Genomic DNA, 15,001 nt, shown 5'->3' on the forward strand with positions numbered 1-15,001 from the left:
TTAGATATGTAATCTGGTGAATGTGGGCAGTTTCTCCTGTCTTGTCCCATCTGCCTGCTGGGATCCATTCGTCACCACACACACACACACACACACAACAACAAGGGGGGTGGGAATTGTCAAATGAACTTAGAACCTCAACTAATTTTGCCCTTCACACTACAAGACAGGGGTTTAGGGTTTTAGGCCTTCTTAGTGAGCCGCCGGCTGGCTGACTGTCTGGGAGACTAAAGCTGCTGAACCCCGTGATGGGCCTGGATTACTGACGCATGTGACCCAACCAAAGGTCTTTTCTCCCGCTGATTCATTTACCCAATGTGTGCCAGTTTCTTACTGTGCCAGCTTCTTTTTACCTTCAAATAACAGCGTTCGCTTCATAAAATGTGTGGGCTTAATATCTTCATATACTGTATTCGCTTCATACTGCGGCTCGTCAGGCCCTTGGGTTAGAGATTGAATAAGAGGAGTGGTTCATACATCCAAAACACACAAGATGGATAGAAAATAGGTTTAGCTATATCAACCAGAGGCAGAAATGTCTGTTCAGAAACCAGCAGAATACATATTAACAGACCTCTTTGCTTACATTTAGTGCCCTTTTTAACCTTGCTCAAACAATGAGAAGATAATGCCAGCTCACAGACCATTGGCGCTTAAAACAAAGGAAATTACCAAGCCTGAATATGACTCCCATGTTTTTGTCGTTGTCCCATTGACGTCGAAAGCTTAGAGCCCTAGTGCCCACAAGCATCCGTGAGGAGAGTGGAGCCTGGCTGTACGCAGGGAAGGGGTGGGGGAGTAATACAGCAACAGCTTGTTGTCCATCGATTTAAATTTGACAAGGTTGGCACATTAGCAGATCTGCCTCATGGCTGATGACACACAGTAGAAACATAATCCAGGGTCATAGCCCCAGAGAGAAGAGCAGACTACACAAAATAAAGAAATGCATTACTGGGTGTTAACAAGGGACATCTTCCATTCTATGAGCTTTTTTCATTACCGATTGGTTTGTGTGTTTCTTCGTTTTGGTCTTCAGTAGATTTTCTGATTTGAACGGACATAGCTAATCATCTCAAGTGGTCTCAACACACAATGGTAGTAGCTAATGTTTTGCAAACATTATTTTTACCATCCATTCTGAAGGGATAGTGTCTACCTAGTCTGATTAAATCAGGCTGTAATACAGTCTGAAACTGCCTGCAAAAATAATGTAAATGTTCATTACAAGCCAGAATGTTATATAAAATTACATTTAACCCTACTCTACCGGTTGTCTGTGCGGTATGTCTTTCAGCTATGAAAGCGAGCTTTGGTGATTTAATTTCACTTCCTTCTGTTTTAAATACAATTTACCAAGACAAATATGACTATTCATGTTCTGAATCGTTCAATGGAGTCTAACATTATATAAAAAAATATTTCACTGCGATATGCTTGTTTTTGTGAGAAATCATCAATTTTTGGGGGGGGGGTTTCAAATGAATATGAAAAGTGTATACTAAAAATAGACTTGTTGGTTGTTTAACAACAGAAACGTGCGCAATTATGAGGCAAAACAGACAGTTGGCTTAGACAGTTGAAAACATGCAAACCTTATTTTGTTTCCAAATATTTATTGAAAACAAATACATTTGCACAATGAGCACTTGTCTCTCAAATACAGTTGTTGGTTAGTTAACAAATAATTGCCATATTAGCATGGGGAAAAAATACATGTTTTTTATCAAATAAAAAAAGATTAGTTATTGAGTCTTTAACTTTAGGTTTTGTACACCAGCTTCAAATAACTGAAAACAATATTTTTGGTTATGGAAAATATATTTCAGAGGTTTAGAAGGTACTTTGATTCCCTACACTATACTTCCTTGTTTTGTCACAAACTGAAATTAGGCAAACTATTAGAATTTTTGCAACCACGAAATGGCAAAGAAATGTCTGCATAATCCATCTTTAATTCTTGCACAGAACCCAGCCTAGCTGACACGACACAATTTTCCTGATTTTGTAGCACTTTCTCTGGCCTTCATTAGTCACCATAATAATGGCCATCATACAAGAGTAATAACACGCATAACGTTTGAACAAATTATGTTAGAGACATGAAGTTTGGACCATTGGTGTTCTTATGGGAGTATCTACACAATAAACATTTTACCTATTGGACAAAATAGATGCATTTATGATTGGCCACCCTAAAATGTGAGACAAAATATCCACAGTAAAGTATTGTAGTGGCTACCATGTTTTTGAAACTGACTTCAACACTAACAACTAGTGTCGTCTCCATGTGATTCAGGTTGAAAACAGCTACTTGGATAAACCAAATGGCATCCAAATGGAAACACTTTTATTCAAAACCAAAGTTAATTCATATTTAGTTGGTTATATAACGTTAGCTAACATGCTGCAAATAAATGTACACATACATGTTATTCAATCATTGCGTGCGCCAACGAGTGTCTGCATAGCCAGGCGCTAAAATAAAACTTGGTTATATTTGTGATGCGCTGCAAGTCCCGCCTCTCCCATCTCCTCATTGGTTTTTAGGAGGATATACCCACATGGGTGATTAAAAGATGAACGGAGGTCCACACTCCAGTTGGTGGTGGTAATGCAGCTTAAAGTTGTCTGCCAACCACTATAATGTCCAAAGAACAAGCCTGAAGGAAGAGAGATTACTAAAAACGAACTGTTTACCCTTTTATCTGTGGATTAATTGTCTGAGTAGAGGACCTTGTGCATTTCAGGTAAAATAACAACCAATGTTTATATCCAAGGACAAATTTGCCAGTAATAGCAAGCTCACTAGCTACATTTCCATAAATGTTTAATGCTTTTTGACCTGTCCCCAAATTAATATAGTTGGTTCAGTTTGTATCACAGATCCAGCTGTGATTGAGAGTCCAACAGGGCAGCGCACAATTGGCCAAACGACGTTTGGGATTGGCCGGTGTAGGCCATTGTAAATAATACATTTGTTCTTACCTGATTTGCCTAATTAAAAAGGTTAAATTAAACGTTTAATTTTTAAGTAGAGTCTGTTGCTGGTGGACAAAATCAACACGTTGGCGCACGCAAGCGGTGTGGTCAGCATGCACGTGTTATAAAGTTACCTCAATGTCCGAGTTCTCTTGTCCTCCAGTTTTGCCAACTTTTCCATATTTAGGAGAGTCCTGTAAAAAAAAATGGAGATGCATTATTCACCAGTCAGCTAATGTGAAGGGACAGAGGCAAGTTTAGACTAACGTTAATTTAGCTAGTACTTTAACTTTTCCGCTAACTAAACTGTTTGACAGTTGTGGTTAAACAAGTTGACTTTAAACAGTGAATTTTGTAGCAAACGTTAGCTAGCGTTTTCATGTACCACAAAACGTACATACGGTAACGTTAGATATTAACGTTACTCAAACTATAGCTAGCTTCACTACAACACTCTGGTAGGTAGCAAGCCTAGTTAGCTAGCTGATGATGCGTTGATGGGACATTACAAATATCGCGTCGATGGGTGTCTGTTCGTAGTTTTAAAACATAAAAACTAGGTAGTTTTGTTAGTACTCTGCACTAGTATCAACTGTTTTGCAAGCAAACTCCTAACTCACCTTCTCTTTTTTCGCTTTTTCGGCATTGCACAAAAATAACCGCCGTCGTTCCCGGTTTGACACACCGAAGCTAAATCCTGACAACTCTCCACTGCACTAGCCGTTCGCCTATCCTCTCGGATATGATAGGCTGATATCTGTCAGGTGACTCAACGTGCTCTTAGAGTACATCGGAGGGAGTTCTTTATACCTTCGTGATGGAAGCACCCTGCCAGCGAGACAAATTACAGCAGAAGTAAAGTATAGTCATTGGGTGGGTCTTGTTCCCTCTCCAACGTGGCAGGTAGCAGTTTCTTTTAATGTGTGGGGCTAACTTTTTTATTAATCTGCTGGAGACCATTCAGAATTGTCAGTAATCTATAAATTTGTATTTGTGTCAGATGCTCTGACATCTATTTCACAAATAAATAACGATGCACATTAGCAAATATGTGTATGTAGCTATTACTAGTAGCTACTGTAGTTAGTGCCTTAAACATCATGTTCAATATGCCGACCTCTTTCAGTCACTGTGTGGGGTAGTCATGGACGCAGATGCCATCTGGTGGCCAAACTGTCTGACGCAAGACTAGGTTTCGCTGACTGCTGTGCATATTTATTCAGATTATGGAGTTCTTTTCCATTCGTGGTGTGCATGCACAGGATATGCAACTAAATATGTACTGTGCAATTGGTCTAGACTAAATTATTGTAATACAAAGTATTTCTCAGCACAGTAAGTGACCAAATAAGCTCGCATCACCTCAAACTTGAGTATTTGTACAGTATCTAACTAAACCTCTAAAAGAGCTCATTTCATTCAACAACATAAATAGCGAAAATGAAGCAATGGAATTGGTTAACATGGTTAACTTTATTTTGGGATCCCACCATTTCAAGTTACAGTATCAATTTCAGAAAATATTTACAGTCAAGTCAACACACAAAAGAAAGTTGGAATGTCAATAAAAAAAATCATTGATACAACTCAAGATACAAAAAAAGTGTCAACAGGCTCTTGTTTTGTAAACACTAACACTTATGGGAATGAATCTAAACTGCATATGATCAATGCAGGTCAAGGAATTTTGGATCGAGAAGGAGGGCAAGGGGGGAAATTCCAGGTTCATGAACAAACATCAAAGTCATCCTGTCTTAATTTACAACACTACTAGTGTCAAAGCAAACTGGTGTAGTTACAGTAACACTGCAGCTGAGTCAGTTGGTCTAGTCAACCTCCTCCATCCTGGATGTGTCCTCGTCTCCCTCCAGGGGAGGCATGTCCTCCACAGGGGCTGAGGTTGACTCCTCAGGGGTCACGTCATCCTCGTCAATACCTGGACAGGGGAAGGGAGGGAATAGAGTCTCAGTCAGTTACTGAAGCTTAAACAATGTTCTCTCATATCTAGACCACTTAATGCTGAGAAAATGAAGGAGGGCTAGATGGAGCCATTATTATACCAACATGGGTCCTTCAGATCAGCAAACACAAAAGGAATACAGACAAGGGGCTAGCATTGATCATATATTGACAGCAAACATGGTTCTTGTTTAGACAAACTAACTCACCCAGTCCTAGCTTGATCATTCTGTAGATGCGGTTGGAGTGTGTCTGAGGGTCATCCAAGGTGAACCCAGAGGACAACAGAGCCGTCTCAAACAGCAGAAGGACTAGGTCCTTCACTGATTTATCATTCTTATCAGCCTCTGCCTTCTGCCTCAGGGTCTCCACAATGGGGTGGTCTGGGTTGATCTCCAGGTGCTTCTTGGCAGCCATGTAGCCCATGGTGGAGTTGTCCCTCAGGGCCTGGGCCTTCATGATCCTCTCCATGTTGGCCGTCCAGCCATAGGTGCTGGTCACGATGCAGCAGGGGGAGGAGACCAGGCGGTTGGACACGGTCACCTATAAAGGGGGGGAGAAGATAGGAGAGGTTGGTTATTAGGGAGATGATCAGAACAACATTGAATCAGGCAATCGTTGTACTGGCAGTGAGCATGTAAATACAGTGGCAAATATTGGTGGCATTTTTAAGGTAATGTCAAGCCTCCTGACATTTGTCTTAACATAAAGGACCCCTTCAGCAACATGATATATGTAAGCAATGTGATTAAGCGTTCTTACCTTCTCCACTTTCTTCTCCAAGATGTCCTTCATGATCTTGCAGAGGTTCTCAAACTGAGACTTCTGTTCTTCATGCCTCTTCTTCATGTCCTCGTCTTCAGGCAGCTCCAGACCCTCCTTAGTCACAGAGACAAGGGTCTTGCCATCATACTCCTTCAGCTGCTGGACACAGTACTCATCAATCGGCTCAATCATGTAGATTACTTCCAGGCCGGCCTTTCGAAGGCGTTCCACGAATGCAGAGTTAGCCACCTGGTCTCTGGTCTCGCCTGAAACATGCAGTAGATAAAGCAACTTGAGAAATCAGGTTCTTATCATGTGACAACCTATGAACTGGGCTGTACAGAGAGGAGTGTGTTTCCTCACCAGTGATGTAGTAGATATGTTTCTGGGTTTCCTTCATGCGTGTGACGTAGTCTTTGAGGGATACCATCTCGTCCCCTGAGGCTGAGGAGTGGTAGCGCAGCATGTCTGACAGCCTCTTACGGTTCTGAGAGTCCTCATGGATCCCCAGCTGGGAGAGAGAAAACGCAGGATAGGTTATGTGGCCCTTTCCTGCAGTCAATGACAAAAACCACCCTCTTTGGCCTCATGGGTGGAATTTTATTAATATTCTTCATAATAAAGATTATGAAACTATGAAAATCTGGTGTTTCTATGTCAAACAGTATTTCAGTCTTCTGTGATGTATAAAAGTGTAATATTGGGAAGATTTAACATGTACGCTAGGAGTCTGGAAGCAAGTACAGGTGAATATTTAATATATAAACAAACATGGACCAATACAAACAACACGAGTAGCGTAGACATGGAACACAGAGTCAATAACGTCTGGGGAAAGAACCAAAGGAAGTGACAGATAAAGGGAAGGTAATCAGGAAGGTGATGGAGTCCAGTTGAGTCTCATGAAGCGCAGGTGCGTGTAACGATGGTGGCAGGTGTGCGTACTAATGAATAAACTGTCAACAACGAGAGCCAGAGGGGGAGTGGATGTGACAGTACCCCCTCCCTGACGCGTGGCTCCATCCACAGCACGTCGACGAGAGGGACGATCCCAGGGACCAGAAGCGGGCCGGTCGCCTCTGCTGAGGCGCGGGAACCCGTAGAACCAGCTTACAAGTTTACAAGACTTGGAGGATGCCTCAGCTAGCTCGTCAGGCTCCCGTGCCTCAGCTGGCTTGACAGGTTCCCGAGCCTCAGCAGAAGCGACCGGCTCGCTTCTGGTCCCTGGGACCGTCCCTCTGGTCGGTGTCCTGTGGCTTAGGCCGCGCGTCAGGGAGGGTGTACTCTCACGTATACTCCCTCTCAAGCACTCGAGGTCGCCAGTCTGCTTATTACGCACACCTGTCACATCGTTACTCGCACCAGCATCTCAGACTCAGATTAGACTACTTTCCGGCTACCTAGGTAAAGCACTAAATAAACTTCAGTTAGTGCTAAACACAGCTGCTAGAATCTTGATTAGAACCAAAACATTTGATCACATTTCGCCAGTGCTAGCCTCTCTATACTGGCTTCCTGTTAAGGCTAAGGCTGATTTTCAAGGTTTTACAGCTAACCTACAAAACATTACATGGGCTTGCTCCTACCTATCTCTCCGATTTGATCCTGCCGTACATACCTACACATACGCTATGGTCACAAGACGTAGGCCTCCTTATTGTTCTTAGAATTTCTAAGCAAACAGCTGGAGGCAGGGCTTTCTCCTATAGAGCTTCATTTTTATGGAATGGTCTGCCTATCCATGTGAAAGACGCAGACTCGGTCTCAACCTTTAAGTCTTTATTGAAGACTCATCTCTTCAGTAGGTCCTATGATTGTAGTCTGGCCCAGGGTTGTGAAGGTGAACGGAAAGGCAATGGAGTGACTGGCCGGTTCCCCTCTCCACTGGTATTCTCTGCATCCAACGCTATTACAGGGGGTGAGTCACTGGCGCTCTTCCATGCCGTTCCTAGGAGGGGTGCGTCACTTGAGTGAGTTGAGTCACTGACGTGATCTTCCTGTCCGGGTTGGCGCCCCCCTTGAGTTTGTGCAGTGGGGGAGATCTTCATGGGCTATACTCAGCCTAGTCTCAGGGTAGTAAGTTGGTGGTTTGAAGATATCTCTCTAGTGGTGTGGGGACTGTGCTTTGGTAAAGTGGGTGAAGGTTATATTCTGCCTGGTTGGTCCTGTCCGGGGATATCGTCAGGAGGGGCCACAGTGTCTCCCGACCCCTCCTGTCTCAGCCTCCAGTATATATGCTGCAATAGTTTGTGTTTTATATCGGAAGTATTTTTCCTGTCTTATCCAGTGTGAATTTAAGTATGCTCCCTCTTATTCTTCCTTTTGGAGTACCTGAGTCCTTGGACCATGCCTCAGGACTATCTGGCCTGATGACTCCTTGCTGTCCCCAGACACCTGGTCGTGCTGCTGCTCCAGTTTCAACTGGCCTGCGGCTATGGAACCCTGACCTGTTCACCGGACGTGCACTCTCTCTCACCTGCTGTCTCTAACTCTGAATGCTTGGCTATGAAAAGCCAACTGACATTTACTCATGTCGCACAGTCTACAACTGTGATTATTATTATTTGAACCTGCTGGTCATCTATGAACGTTTGAACATCTTGGCCATGTACTGTTATAATCTCCACCCAGCACAGCCAGAAGATGACTGGCCACCCCTCAGAGCCTGGTTCCTCTCTAGGTTTCTTCCTAGGTTCCAGCCTTTCTAGGGAGTTTTTCCTAGCCACTGTGCTTCTCTACATCTGCATTGCTTGAAGTTTGGGGTTTTAGGCTGGGTTTCTGTATAGCACTTTGTGACATCGGCTGATGTAAAAAGGGCTTTATAAATACATTTGATTGATTGACCTGGATTGATTCACCTTCCGGATTACCTTCCCTATATCTGTCACACCCTTTGGTTCTTTCCCTAGGCGTTACTGACTGTGTTCCATACCTGTACTCTACTTGTGTTTCTTGTTTTGATCTATGTTAATTTATTTATTAAATACACTCCATATACTTGCTTCCTGACTCCCAGCGTACACGTTACAGATGCAAACTCAAAATTTAATACATGTCAACTCTAAATCTGACATGGTACAGACGTCTTCTTTTTTTTAAGCCCATAACCATGTGTGTGATGTTTATACTCTTGTTTCAAAGTAGATTTGTTTAAGACTACCAATAATCAATCTGTATGACCATGATTTATCCCATTGCAGTAAAAGGTTAAATAACAACTGTCCCCCAAAAATATCTTGATGTGTTACAAGACTGACATTTTCCAGGAAGTAACCTAAGTTCAGTAAATATGATACCAACAAGGGGCGTGTTGTTGACTTGTCAGTAAGGTTTTTCTGACTATGTAATTAGTGTACTTATGCAAAAATATATATAAAGGGGTAAACGTCCCCTTTAAGATTAAAACCAGATAGATTTCACATAATTTCAGCAGACATGACAAAGGTGCACCCCCTGCAGATTATTTCCACATGGAATCCAAGGTTTACCTTAAGACATACGCCATAGAGTCTGTCTAGTCATTTAAACACACTACAGAAACCCAGAGGATGGTGGTAAGGAGCTCTGTGAAGGACTGGGCCCTAAGCCGCTTATATCAGGTTTAGAGGAGACAAGATGGCGAGGGGATCAAACGGGCGGTGACCAGTTAAAGGTTAGTGGAACATTCAACAGCTACACCATTCAGAATGTTCCCCAAGGATTTTTAAAAGAACAGGTGGTGATAAGGGTCATTGTAGTATCCACCTAGATCATGTCTAACACTAAATACAATGCATCCTAAGTTCAGTTTAGGTTGACCTTTAAGGCAATGTTACATAATGATGAAAGCTGACTCATGGTGAACCTGCTAGCACAAAATGGCTGCCATGTGGTGGGTGCTGCTGCAACATCAATTGTCAGAAAGAACTAGTGAGAATATCTGTATAAATAATGCAATCCATTATTACTATGTTCTATACTGTCACGTTAAAAACCATGAAACTGACCTTGATGTTCTTGGAGAACTGCTCGTAGTACTTCTTGTAGTTTTCTTTGTCCTCTGACAGCTCAGTGAAGAGCTCTATACACTTCTTGACCAGGTTCTTGCGGATCACCTTGAGGATCTTGCTCTGCTGCAGCATCTCTCTGGAGATGTTTAGGGGGAGATCCTCAGAGTCCACCACACCCTTGATGAAGTCTGGAGAAAATGACAGACAATTGGTCAGACACCTTCTCAATTAGATTATAGCTCATTCCCAGATCTACGTGAGCATCTGCTTCAGTTCTGTCTGACTCACTGAGGTACTCAGGGATAAGATCATCACAGTTGTCCATGATGAAGACCCTCCTGACGTACAGCTTGATATTGTTCTTCTTCTTCTTGTTTTCAAAGAGGTCAAAGGGTGCACGGCGAGGTACAAAGAGCAGGGCACGGAACTCCAGCTGGCCCTCCACTGAGAAGTGCTGTGTAAGTAAATAAACAGAATGCCAACTGCTGAAACCTTAATGTACATGTATATTTGTCATTATGAAATTACCTCACCCATTATCATCTGACTAATACTGGTACTATCTATGACTTCACACATCAGCGAGGGAAACTTAGTAAATAAACAGTGTGGGAACTTATTCTGTTGGCCAATATGAATAGAATATCCTCACCTTGACAGCCAGATGTTCCTCCCAGTCGTTGGTCAGACTCTTGTAGAACTCTCCATACTCCTCGTTGGTGATGTCATCGGGGTTACGGGTCCACAGGGGCTTGGTCTTGTTCAGCTCCTCCTGGTCAATGTATTTCTCCTTGATCTTCTTCTTCTTCTTCTTCTTGTCACCGCATGCGCTGTCGTGGTCATGGTCATGGTGATCCTCCTCGTCTGAGCCTACGTCCTCGATCTCGGGTTTGTCAACTTCTCTCTTCTCTCCTTCTTCCCCATCCTTCTTCTCCTCTTCCTCCTCTGCCTCATCGTCACTCACTTCCTTGTCACGCTCCTTCTCCACCTGAACAGAGAGGATCATGAGAATGTTAGGGGACACATTCATTGTGTTGATGTACTGTAGCTGACTTTAAGTGGGTAGTTGTCTGAAATATTTCATTCACTGTGCCTGTTTTTCATTCAATATAAAAATGCTAAAAGTGAAAGATATCCGCATCAATTTATCATCCAGTCATTTACTTGTCCAATCTGAAATCAACTCCTAGCCCCTCCCTTGACACCTCTTTTATGTAAACCTGAAAGGAAGTTTCAGATGTAGTACAACAATTTGGTAATCACTCAGTGGAGTTTCCACTATCTCATGCCTGCTAGCTCTTACAAAGAGTGTGATGGGGTATCCGATGAACTGGGAGTGCTTCTTCACGATCTCTTTGACCCGTTTCTCCTCACAGTATTCTGTCTGGTCATCCTTCAGGTACAGAATCACCTTGGTCCCACGACCAATAGACTCAGCTATAGTAGAGTGACATGGGAGTTTAGTGGGTGTTAAGAACAGACCACACCAGGAAAACAATAGTCTGTAACTGTAGGCCTCTTCAGTTCACACAATTTGTATGAAATATATAATAATATAATAACAAGCTATGGTTAAGTTACGTGTAAAACTATAAGCTGTCCTTACCTGACGGGTCGACTTTGACGGTGAAGGATCCGCCAGCGGATGATTCCCAGATGTACTGCTCATCATCGTTGTGCTTGGTGATGACGGTCACCCTCTCAGCCACCAGGTAGGCAGAGTAGAAACCCACACCGAACTGCCCAATCATGGAGATGTCAGCCCCAGCCTGCAGGGCCTCCATGAAGGCCTTGGTGCCAGACTTTGCAATGGTTCCCAGGTTGTTGATCAGGTCAGCCTTGGTCATGCCGATGCCGGTGTCAACCAGGGTCAGGGTGCGCTCCTCCTTGTTGGGAATGACCTCGATCTTCAGGTCCTTGCCAGAGTCCATCTTGGATGGGTCTGTGAGGCTTTCATAGCGGATTTTGTCTAGAGCCTAGTTGAATGAAAATAAATAGGTCTAAATAATTATGTTTTTTGATGTCACTAGATTAACAAAACTCTTAATTATATGTAATTGTATTCTGCAGGCTACGTCAATATTTTATGTAATAAAATATGAATACCTCCTAATAAACTATCTATAGATATGTAATAAAATATGAATAGTGGTGTAATAAACAACTATTTAAAGTAATATGCCTGTGTGTGTAGTTTGTAAATCATCAAATAATACTAAACTTTCAAGTAGTCTAAACGCCTGTGGTGCCTGAAGTACTCACATCTGAGGAGTTGGAGATGAGCTCCCTAAGGAAAATCTCTTTGTTGGAGTAGAAAGTGTTGATGATCAGGGACATCAGCTGGGCGATCTCAGCCTGGAAGGCAAAGGTCTCTGCCTCTTCCTCCATCGGGGCGTCATGGGCTTCCGGCATCTGTGGAGACAACACACATACTGAATGAATATACTGTAAACACACTGTGGTGACAAGGGGGCCCAAGGTGGCTTACAGCCAGTCCCAGTCTTAGGTTCTCAGCTGATGGTATGGAGGACAGCTTAGTGAACTACAATCCCAACGCTTAGTTTTAACATTTAGAAATGAATAATCCTTGCTTGTGGTACAGTTTTGGAAACATGTGTAACTTAACTTTCATAACAGCAGTAAATAATCTTTCAAAAACAAATGCACTTACTGTACGCAGTTCAGCAAAGTTGCATCCTGGTTACACCCTGCAGAATTGTTTAAAACACAGCCCCAAGCCGAGATACGAAACCTCCTCCCCAGATATGCTCCATAGGAGAAGTTTGAAGCAAGAAAATGGAGGGGAGGAAGTGTATTCTCGGTTGTAGGCAGTGTTCTTGAAAATACAGCCAGGTGCAACTTTCCTAAACTGCGTACAGTAAGTGTATCTTTTGTATTTTTAAAATGATTTCTCACTTAATGAAAGTTAAGTTCCAAATGTATCGCGTGCAAGGCACTGGAGCAGCGTCGGAGCATCTCTCACAAGGCTAACAGATCGTTTTAACTAGTACTTATATTCCGCCTCGCCACACTAGCAAAGAGAGTACAGCATGAATATTGGCAAAAACTGCATCTCCAATCGAAATCCCAGATCATACTTGTAGGCATTGTCATGGTGACGTTGGCTCGCAAAGCTCATGCGCAAAATATGTAATCAGGTCCTCAAATCAAAGGTACTCCTTCAATATAAAGTTGTTTCTGACAAATTAGACGTGTCAGTTTGTCACTTTCACAGATTGCTTGGAGTAAAAACATGTTCAACTACTTAAGACATTGGTTCGAAACCTATGTTGTGCCTTTTGTTTTAGAGATAATTAACAACTGAAGAAGAATTTTACGCTTCTCTCATTGATTTCCCAAACCTCGGCCTAGTCTGTTTGATCTGTTTCGCAAGCGTTCCTGGAAGTCTTGCGATGTTGCGCCTCTGGGTTAAGAAACGAGCGTGCCACAAAGTCGTGGAGTATTTGCATAAAGTTCAGCTCTCCCCAACTTTGGTGCCACTCAGTTAACGTCCCTCGCCCATGCTCCCATCGCCCCAAAGGTCCTCCACCCAATTTGCTTCTCTTCCATTGGAAATGAATGGCTTTCCGTAGTTTTATCGCCCACATCGTCTTCAGAGACACTGTAAAGGGGGCGTCCATTAGGTTAATGTAATACAATGGAATTGGAGTCATGAATAAGGGTTAAGCGTAAGCACATACTGAGAAGGAGGCACAACACTACAAAACGCCCTGGCACTGCATTGTCTTCTGACAGCTTGCATCACTCCTTTGGCTGTTAGCACAGCCACTTAAAGCATGGTTTGGTTGCCCCTTGCAACCATCAAAAATTCCATCCCCAAATAAAGACTGTTTATCAGCATGTTAGTCACAGTATGGTTATGACAGTCCACAAGCCTACTTCAGGTCAACGGGAATCAGTGGGACTCACTACACTCTTAGAAAAAAAGGGTTCCAAAAGGATCCTTCTGCTGTCCCCATAAGAGAACCCTTGTTGGTTCCAGGTGACACCGTTTTGGTTCCATGTAGAACCCTTTCCACAGAGGAAAAGGGTTTTAGGAAAATTCTCAAATAAACGGAATTAAGTTCCTTGTAAGGAAATTGATAGGCACATCATAAATTGATAATTTTGTACTCTGGACAGGCACACTAGAATATAATAAAATGGAATCAAATATTCTACATTCCACATTGCTGGTAGATCATTCCATATCCCAGTGTAAACTGACCAAGCGCAAAGGCAAAACATACTCCACCTGCCGGTTCGCGCGGCTAATAACATGATTCTAGAAACTACCAGAACGATCGATCAAACGTTTCCATCCTTTCTCAATCTCGCGACCGGGTACCATAACGAGTTTGAATGTGAATCTTGATGAATTTCCTATTTGAATAAATATTAGCCAAATCGTGATGGATAGTTGTCATGTCGACAGTGAAGTGACGTGAATGAAAATACTTTTCTGAAAATGATTGTCAAAGCATGTGTGGCAGTCAAGACCCAAATTTGGATGTATTGGCCTAGGTTTTATAGGTCAACTTTAATAGAGAATGTGGTAGCCTAGCCTATTCTGAAATAGCGGACGAAGTTCATTCTGAAATAACGTCTGACCTACAAATTAGGAAATGTACAATGCAATTCATTGCAACAAAATTTAAAATAATGTTTCGAGTGGATTATTCTGATAGTAAAAACGATATTTGATGATATTATGTTGATATTCTAAACTTCCATTGACTATATTAATTGGATAATGACACTCGCATCATCATGTTGGAACATAAATGTTATTTCATGTCTTACCTTGCTGTGGAAATATCCCTGAATTCTTCTTCAGAAGTTGGTCGCCAACGAAACGAAACCTAGCCAGCTATCGGAGAAGATGGGGAGATGATAACTGGCTAGGTTTTATAGACGCTGAGAGTGTACGAGAAATCAGCTTCCAGAACGGTCTGGAATCTTCCTGACGCTTCTACTGTGTGTAAGGATGAGCGTGTACACTGAGAGGAGCGATGGAATATCAATCAAACCCTACTGTTTCTCTGTCCACGCCCCTCCTTCATTTAACTCTATCGTGAAGGCGGGTCTATGGGCGTGGCGATATCAAATATGTACAGTGGGTACATAGTGTACCTGGGATATTCATCATCATTCATGACCCTCACAAGATTTCATAATTAAAAAGATAAACTTTTTACCTAAAAGTTTACTCTAAAAAGATCTGAAATACAGGGAGTTATTATGGGGGTAAGGTGATTGCAAAAGTATGAATGAAGATGCAAAATAGATAGTCCAGTATTGAATTA

General features: G+C 42.5%; 2 protein-coding genes across 3 annotated transcripts in view; both read right to left on the bottom strand.

Moving 5' to 3' along the window:
• The window catches only part of LOC115107967 (serine/threonine-protein phosphatase 2A 56 kDa regulatory subunit gamma isoform-like), a 40,354-nt gene extending 36,656 nt beyond the window's left edge, over positions 1 to 3,698 (bottom strand). The window contains exons 1-2 of one of the 2 annotated variants that reach the window (XM_029631796.2): positions 3,603 to 3,698; positions 3,117 to 3,176 (exon numbers count right to left, since the gene is read on the bottom strand). The gene's annotated coding sequence lies outside the window, so the exon portion shown is untranslated. Of the gene's footprint in view, positions 1 to 3,116; positions 3,177 to 3,602 lie in introns of those variants that run through there. The other variant, XM_065008889.1, reaches the window with a different exon arrangement.
• Positions 3,699 to 4,436: 738 nt separating this feature from the next.
• On the bottom strand, positions 4,437 to 14,632 carry LOC115107965 (heat shock protein HSP 90-alpha). The gene is made up of 11 exons (XM_029631791.2): positions 14,499 to 14,632; positions 11,958 to 12,107; positions 11,302 to 11,671; positions 10,999 to 11,132; positions 10,348 to 10,683; positions 9,984 to 10,149; positions 9,693 to 9,883; positions 6,070 to 6,217; positions 5,704 to 5,972; positions 5,151 to 5,484; positions 4,437 to 4,918 (listed from the first exon to the last, which is right to left on the bottom strand). The coding sequence occupies exons 2-11, from the start codon at positions 12,105 to 12,107 to the stop codon at positions 4,809 to 4,811; spliced, it is 2,208 nt and encodes a 735-aa protein (XP_029487651.1). The 5' UTR covers positions 14,499 to 14,632; the 3' UTR covers positions 4,437 to 4,808.
• Positions 14,633 to 15,001: the final 369 nt, after the last annotated feature.

This window comes from Oncorhynchus nerka, linkage group LG24 (assembly GCF_034236695.1).
Source record: "Oncorhynchus nerka isolate Pitt River linkage group LG24, Oner_Uvic_2.0, whole genome shotgun sequence".
NCBI classification, from domain to species: domain Eukaryota; kingdom Metazoa; phylum Chordata; class Actinopteri; order Salmoniformes; family Salmonidae; genus Oncorhynchus; species Oncorhynchus nerka.